The following is a 9,047-nucleotide window of genomic DNA, read 5'->3' on the forward strand; positions in this document are numbered from 1 at the left end:
TTATATTTACTGCAAAATTTTGCATATAATAGCGTTTTTCGTTGACAGAGTTAGTGCGCACTCAGTGCACTTTAAAGCCGTTGTAACACAAATCGATGTAAAGATGTATGTTTAATTTAGAAACGAATTAAACCGCGAAATCTTCAATACATTTTATTACGCTATTTAATAAAATATACTTTAGACGTTTTATCAATCGAGATATCTCATTTTTACATTTAAATTAGAGTAATGTACAACAACTTTAATGTGCGCTGAGTGCGCATAAGTTTTGCCAATAAAAAATGCTATAATATTCTATTAGTGTCAAGAAAAAAAATTAACAAAAAAGTAACGGACTCGTTGAGTAATGGTAACGGTAACGAGTTACTTTTGTAAATCAGTATCAATAGTTACAATAACGAGTTACTTTTTAGGAAAAAGAACGGTAATGGTAACGATATTTTTATGAAACAACATTGCCAACCCCAATTATAGGTGTCTATTTTTCAAATAATATTAATTTTATCAAATTTTATTCTTTACAGATTATTTATGGTGGACTTCCAGATGAAAACAAACGAGAAGAAGAAGAAATATTAAGCAGACGGACTCGAGGACGAAAGATCAATTATCGAGAAGAAATGGCGTCAGATAGCGAGGAGGTATGTTACTTTTAATTTAACGAAATTATCATGTGTATCCAAATCTTGATTATTTTACAGGAACTGAAAAAAGCATTGATGATGAGAAAGACTGGTGAAAGCGAAGACGAATATGTAATGAATGAGGCTGATGATATAAATGACGATGGAGAAAAGGATTCTGATTCAGGTAACATAATATCTTTACATTTTTATAAAATAATTGTATTCAAATAAATCGTAATATAACCAAAGCAGAAACAATTTTTCATATAAAATAAATCAAAAGTAAAATAAGATATTTAACAAATTTTACAGAAGTAAAATTTAATAATAATAGATTACGAGCTAAGTGATTATTGCTAAAATTTATATGAAAAATTTGATAAACAACTAAACAGAATAATCAGATCATTATCAATGTTAACAAAAATTTATTATTTTGTACGGTATATAATACAAATATCGAACAACAGTTAAAAATAATACGAAATTTTCAATAAGATCGTAACTGATACAACAATTAAGAAATAAGGATAATAGTGAAGCTAAGATTTTTAGTGATGAAATAATTCTGTATGAATTTATACAGGATGTATCTGAAATAAGTATAAGACAATTTTAAAATATCTTTCAGTGTTTTTTGTGAAATATTTTGAAAATGTTTCTTAAAGATATCTTAAAGAGTTGTCTTATACGTCGATTTTAGATGTTTTGCTTATTGGATAACTAAAAAAGAATATTGCGAAAATTGCAAAATGGTAGAGGACTTTTCGACTCAGTTTTTTATTAGAAATCGCACTGTATGGTTAGTGGTCATTATTTCAGATATAGCCTATATACATATATGTATAGTCCTTAAACTATAATTGTATACAAATCGTAATATAATCAAAGCGTCTTAAATCTTTAGACTACCGAGGCCTTAATAAGATTCTTCGCAACATGACTCATATATTTAGATGTACGCATACTAAAGATCACGTGTATAAACATTAAATTATTAAATTACTTGTCAATTTAATGTGTTATATTACTACAGCAATTCAATCGGCTTGCGTTTCAAGACCGAAAACAATTTCGGAATGCAGTTTAAAAAGGATAGTATATAAATTCACGTAGAATTATTTCAGCACTAAAGATTTAGCTTGACCGTTTATGGTCCTTATTTCCTAACAATTAAAAATATATTAAAAGGTAGGATTATTGAACAGAGAAGGATGGAGTGGAAGGATAAGAAGGATGGATTGAACAAATAGTTTCTTACCCTAAACCTATTATCTTCTTATTAATTTTTTCTCTCTCCTTACCTCTCAACTTATGACCATTTCTACCTTTTTATCTTCTTATATAATTCATCTCATTTGACAACTAATGGCAAAATTGTCTCTTTAACTTCTCCTTCAATTTAGTTTGATGGTTTATTTTTTATATTCTTTAATTAAGGTGTTTTATTTTTTTTATGTAAATAAATATCCAGTTGTCTCCAAAACATATTCTAATTAATTATAACTGAATTTCAATTATAACTGAAATTAGTTATGAATTGACTAGAAGAGCAATATAATTTTATTTATTTTATATATTGACCAGAATATAAGTAGTATAATAGCTATGTGTAAATTAAATAAAGTACATTATCCATGTATTTTATTTAATTTATACTAAACACATAACTATTATACTGTTGTTAATTTTCTATCTATTATGACTTACATATAATAACGGCTCACTAAGATTTTAGAGCGATTTAATAATGATTTAATTAATTTTTATATTTTTAACTACCGTTCGACATTGGTATTATACAATGTACAACTCATTTTTTGAATTACAAAAGAGATTTTTTCTGAAAATTACTATAATTTATTAAATATTTCATCTAATGTACAAATATAAATAATAATGATTATATAATTATAGATATTGATTGAATGTTTTAGGAGATAATTATATTCCTAAGAAGGATGCCCTAAAATTTAAAAAGTCATTGAAGACAAAGAAATCACGTAATAGTAAAAGCCCTGCAGCAAAACGTAAGTCATTATCTGATGACGTACCGAAGCAAAGAAAGAAACCTGGACCGAAGCCAGGAAGCAAGAACAGAGGACGCAAACAAAAGTTGAAGGATGACATGGATGGAGATATGATTGGCGCAGTTATGGACAATCCTATTGGTGATATAGCATCTAAAATTGATGAGAATCTTCCAGATAATGTAGGACTGACAGGCACGACGATGTCAGTAGCAAGTTCGTTTACCGGAGACGTTCCTGAAGGTTCATTAACAGGTCTTGGTGCCGGAGAGCTGGCTGATCTAGACGATGAACAGCTCGAGCAGATGATGATGGATGAAGAGTACGGACGTCGACAGCTGGAGCTAGCGGCAATCGAAATAGCAAAGAAGAAGAAAAAGGAGGAACGAGAAGCTAAGAAGTTGGAAAAAGCGCGTTTGAAGGCTCTGGAGATACTGGCGGCAGAGAGGCAGCGAGATCCCAACGCACCCGAGGGAACGGACGGTGAGGTGCCCAAGAAAAAGAAGCGTGGACGTCGCAGCAAAGCCGAGATCCTTGCTGAACAGATGCGCAGAGATGGTGCGTCAAATTTAGGCATCGTACCGGCTTCGGCCATCGGTGGAGTTGGCACGCCGGATGGCGTGAGTAATATGTCACACAACATGAATCCTGGTACCTTGTCTACGGGTCTGACGCCGGAAACAGATAGGAGCGTCGAAGGACACATGCCTCTTATGACTGGACCGGATGGACAACTTTTCAATCCGGATGGCACTCCAATGAAGCCGAAACGACGAGGTCGAGGTAAAGGCAAGAAGACTCTTGCAATGGAGGCGGCTAGAGCTGCGGAAGCGGCAGCTAAAGCCGCGGTCGAAGTTGGTTTGATCGGCATGGGTACTGACTCGAATTCAGATATGAAACAGAATGATATACCAAACGTTCTTCCTACGCCAGGTAGTAGTACATCTGGTTCGGCGCCCTCCACACCACCAGCGAGTACCGTACCTACACCAGGCCCTCCATCGACGCAGTCGCCAAATTCGCAGCCAGTTTATCCATCGCTACCCGGTCAACAGTCTTCCGTTATCACAAGAATGCTTCAGTCCCAACCGGTTTCCAGCACTCCACAGTCATTCACCGCGGCGGCGGCAGCGATGGGTCACAAATACTTCGGTGGACCCAACGCTGGTGGACAGTTAATGGGCGGTCCACGAACGGGATACGAGATGCAACCACGCGCCAGGATCCCGTCCCCTTATAGACAAGCGGGTCAATCATCTATGCCACCGCATTTTGCCGCGGTCAGATCGGGTACGCCACCGATGCGTATGCGAGTACCCGGACCGCAAATGTATCACACGCCACACCATCCAATGGACCCATCCCCATCGGGTGGCGGACCGATCTCCATTACTAATAGAGATCGCAGTTCGCCCTTGACGCCCGGCGGACCAGCGATGATTCCACCGTCAGCCGGTAGCCCACTGGCTAAAGGTGGTCCAACGCCGCCACCGCCACCCCCACCGTATGTGCGGAGTGGTCCACCAATGGCTAGGTTTGCCGAAAATCCTATGGGACCCAGGCATCAGATGCCGCCATTTACTAATGCCTCGCCTGTAAATCACAATATGCAGCAACCTTCACCACCTCCCAATCGACCGCCCGGTAATTTTTCACCGTATCATCCGCCTCCGCCACCTAATTATCACTACGGTGCCTATCCGCCGCCTCCGCCAATGTCTACAGCGGATGATGCAGCTGCCTACCAGAGTTCACCGTATCCTTCGGAGCATTTTTCCTCGCCGGCAGACAACCAACCACCGATTCAAGGACCGCCTCAGGCGCCACCGCAGCAATCTCATCCGAATGATGAAGACCATGGGAGCGGCGAATTTGGCGGCTTGGTATCTTACTTTAGTAGCCAGAGAGAGGACGATCTCGATTCGTAGCATGAGTGAGAGCTTGGCCAACCCTAAATCATTAGGTAGGGGGAGCGTGCCCAGGTAAGACCGCAACTTTTGCTACAGAGGGAAAAGTGGTAACGTAGACGCACGAAGTAGAACACGAACTTTGGATGATCTAACTTTTCAAGGATATGAGTGCGTATATCACGTGGAAATAAAACTGTAGAGTCTTCCTCTTCGACCTCTAAAGCAAACAGTTGTCCTGTAATCCTTGCACTTCTTATGCCGCCAGCGGCAAATCTAAGGTTGGCCAAGTGTAGAGCGAATGGAATCATAGTAACATGGCGGAGCCTATTTTTTAAGAGTTGTAAGTTTCTCTGTAATTAGTTTTCAGTTTAATTGGATTTGTATGCAATGACATACGATCGTAAAAACTTTAAATGAAGATATAACGGTCGTTTCGTCTATGATAAGGTGAAAGATCTGACCAGAACCATTTTTTACTACTATTCATTATTATAATCCGCTGAAAATTCAAATGAAGTTATTTCCAGAAAGTTTTAGGATGAGAATGAAATATTCATTCTTCGCGAAACGGTAGTGTGTCCTGTGGAAGAAAAAAAAAGATAAATTGATCACTAATAATGACAAGAAAGGAATAAAAAATTATCGAGTGGTTTTAAACAACATCGTTATTAACATGTACATATTGTAAATATTCCGTAAGTTCTTTAGATTATGTATTACATGTATTATATATACACACAACACATGCAGTCATGCAGAAATTAGTGCGGAAAGGGCACAAATGTAATATTTAAATTTAATTCAAAAGAATTACATCTGAATATTATAAATTAACAAACAGTGTGACTATTACTATAATTATTTATAAAGAAAAAGATTAAGAATTTATAATAGGCAGTATATTGTATTTTACAAATTTTACTTGATAATTCTATGAGAAACCATTAATATAGTTATATTGAAGAACAGGAGGCTGCTTTAAATGTATCCTATGTGAAAAATAAACAGAATGGATTTTAACAAAACCAGCTGTTAGTGTAATTGGCGATGCATGAAGAAATTTTATAATATCATGGCATGCATTATTTACATAATCCTATATCTGTATGATTTTGATTTATTCAGACATGTGCAAATATTTTATGTATATTGTGCCGTCTTTCAATAGAAAAAATAGAATTATATATATTATTTATATAATATAATAATATAAATTACGTATAATTATATAATTTGGAATAATTATATTATTTGAAGTAATTTTAATTTAAAAGTAGTTTATATTATCGGTGTGAATGGTGCGTGTTAAAGGACAACTAACTCGTTCACACTACCTGATGTTTCTTTCTGCACTCCCACTTTGTCAGTATCTATATCCTTATCTATGATATTTACATTAAGTGTTGTATATGGTCTATCTGAATTTGGATTTCGTCCAACGTAAAACCTACTTTCACCAGAGTATGATGTAGATAGAATGGTCGGTCGATATAAATGTGTGTTTGAAGAGTATTTTGAAAAAATGACCATCAAAAATCTTTTTTGGATCGATTTGACTAACATTAATAAATTTTAATGTTAGCCAATTCTGATTCTTTCTAATAGCAAAAAAAGATATGTAACTAATTAAAATTTGATGTATTTTCGATCTTTATATTACGCGAATAATCATATTAAGGCCAAGTATGTGAATATTGGCCAATCTTGAGTGCAGGAAGGAAATCGAGATAGATCGAGATATCCACTGGACAGAAAATGTACTGGTGGCTGGTAGTAAACTTCGCTGAACGCGAAGTTTAAGTTTCCATTTTTCAAATGTTATAGATGATCATGACAGCCTCCTGCTCTTTGAAGTTAAGGCCGCTAGTGGCCGCATGCGACGAAGAAGAAGAAGAAATCATGTATCTGTTTAGTTATCACACGTACATGCATACCTAATATAAATAGAAGCTATATGAATAAACAAGAAAAGGATATTACATTATCTTAGGATTAGCTTGCTTGGGAGAGTTTCCTTTACTACGTTGAACGTTTTGCGACCGAATCGAACGGTTCACACATATACACGTATGAAACACCCACAGACATGTACACAGACTCTACATGCAGTATAATGTAATAGAGGATTTACCACTAATTTTATTATTTTTACACCTATTATGATGTATATCGATTGTACGCAGTTTGATGTACAATCACTATTGTCTTCTTCTTTAGGCACAGCATGTCTTTGGGGCCGCTGGTTCTTAGGCTGCGCCTCGAGGAACCAGCTCTATCATGAAAGCGATTATTGCTGTCTTCTCTTTCTTTAACGTGCAATCGGACAGGAGTGATTGATCTACAATCTTATATATTGATGATGATTCGTAATCATAAAGATATATTTGATTCCAATCGGAAATTGTATATTCAGTGAGATTCTTTTTTGATCGACGACCTTCTATTATATGTGCATCAATTATGAGCAATTAATTAGGAGCGATAGTTATTTAAAAATTTGACTGATTCAGCGCACTAACGACCTGTATTTTTAAAAAAATTAATATTAATGAGAATTGAGAAAGTGAAATTTGTATTTTCTCGAATTTTCAAAGAAATGTATCGAGCTCGCTGGTGCGCTAAATCGTTCTTTGTATTGTCAAATGTATTGTTCAGCTAAGATGAAGATATCAGTAAAGATCATTGATAGTACAGAATATCTTTATAAGTATATATAGATATATATTGAAATATATGCATTCAATTCAGAGATTTCGTACATTTTCTAAATCTATGTTTTTTATGCGTGACGTTGCATTTAGCGAAATATTTTCTAACATATAAATTTATATATAAATATTTCGAACCTATTTCGATACATAACAGTAGCTAACTGTGAGAAAATTGGGTATTATAAAATACGACATAAGTAATTCTTAAATTTACATGAAAATGCAAAGTTGGAAACATTATCATACGGTTACTTCTCGTTGTCTTCATAGTCTTTTCCTCGAGGCGTAAATTAGCAAAGTGGCTCGATAAGACAATAGTAAACATGGTGCAGTTTAGCTTTTTCTTTTGATAAGGGTCTAGACCAAACGCAATTATATTACATGTTGTAGCCTAAATAAAAGAATTTTCTAATAAAATTCAATATATTGAAATAATATTGTCGGATCTTTTTTCTTTCACTTTTACTTTCTAATCCTTCGACCCGTCCTATTATATTTTTATAAAATTTAAAATATAATGGACCCCATTTTTAATAAAAGAATATCTTTTAAAAAAGATGACAATGGTAAGACAGATACGATAAATACATAAATGTATTCAAAAATATGCAATGAATATTAAAAAAAAATTTATATTTATACACATCAAGTTTCTGTTTCTTTATGATCCCGTTGATTATTTTAATTATTTTAAGTCCGTTTCATGTGATTTAAAATTTATGAAAAGACAATAAGTACGTTTAGCGGTATATAGTTTTAAATATATTTATTGAATCGTTATTGCATATAACTTTTGGATGCATTAAACGTTTATTGCATATAAACATTAGACAATTGCACTAACATCAATTTATATATTTTTGAATAAGTTTTTATAGGATTTTTAAGGATTTTTTTTGATGATATATACTTAGCTTATTTGTATTGATCTTATACTCATTTTTTATTTGTACTTACTTTTATATTCATTTTTTAATTAATTTTTGAATAAATATAAGTTTTTTAATACTTATTGCATATTTTTGAATGCATTTATGTAGGACGAAGTTGGCTAAGTTGTATCGATAGTTAAATTGTACCTCTATTGTGTTTTCTAAACGAAACATTTTTTTTTTTAAGTGACGACAGTTGTGACGATAATAACATGACTGTCAAGTACTGTCATTTTTGTCTTGTCTTCAAGCGATCCGTTTACGAATAATATTTAAAATTAATTTTGTTCGGTATTTGATCTAAGTTTTCGTATAGTTTATCTAAGATGTTGTCAGTATAAGGTGAGTAATTAAATTATAATATTATTGAATTATAATTGAATTAATTCATCTAAGATGTTATCAATATAAAGTGAATAATTGAATTATAGTGTATTATAACTGTATTATAATTGATATTTAAACTCTTTTCGAGTATAGTATCAAATTAATAAAATATTTGTAATATATTATAAATATTTGTTGTATTGTTGGCAAATTCGACCACAGAAAGTTGGATAAATCGTATTTATTGCTGGTCTCTTTATATTGTACTTACATTTAAGATAAAATAAGATTCTAAAATTGAATAATTGAATAATACTTTTGTAATTACTATATGTATTACTATATGTATATCTTGATATTTGTGTATAAGAAAAAGTATGTTTATATTGAGCGTCTTTTTAAGATTAATTACTAAAAGTTATTTATAAATATTATTTGTTGGATTTAAAAAATTTAGATTTTTCTTTGTAAAAACTAATAATTCTTTATATTAATTAAAATATAATTA

General features: G+C 33.2%; 1 protein-coding gene across 2 annotated transcripts in view; it reads left to right on the forward strand.

The window, feature by feature from the left end:
- Positions 1-5,407, forward strand: part of LOC108753179 — an 18,683-nt gene extending 13,276 nt beyond the window's left edge. For both annotated transcript variants that reach the window (XM_018494549.1, XM_018494548.1), the window contains 3 exons: positions 528-644; positions 705-813; positions 2,567-5,407. In XM_018494549.1, the coding sequence (XP_018350051.1) occupies positions 528-644; positions 705-813; positions 2,567-4,587 (2,247 nt within the window). In that variant the 3' untranslated portion in view covers positions 4,588-5,407. The remainder of the gene's footprint in view (positions 1-527; positions 645-704; positions 814-2,566) is intronic.
- The last annotated feature ends 3,640 nt before the right edge of the window (positions 5,408-9,047 follow it).

Source organism: Trachymyrmex septentrionalis, unplaced genomic scaffold (genome assembly GCF_001594115.1).
Source record: "Trachymyrmex septentrionalis isolate Tsep2-gDNA-1 unplaced genomic scaffold, Tsep1.0 scaffold66, whole genome shotgun sequence".
In the NCBI taxonomy this organism is placed as follows: domain Eukaryota; kingdom Metazoa; phylum Arthropoda; class Insecta; order Hymenoptera; family Formicidae; genus Trachymyrmex; species Trachymyrmex septentrionalis.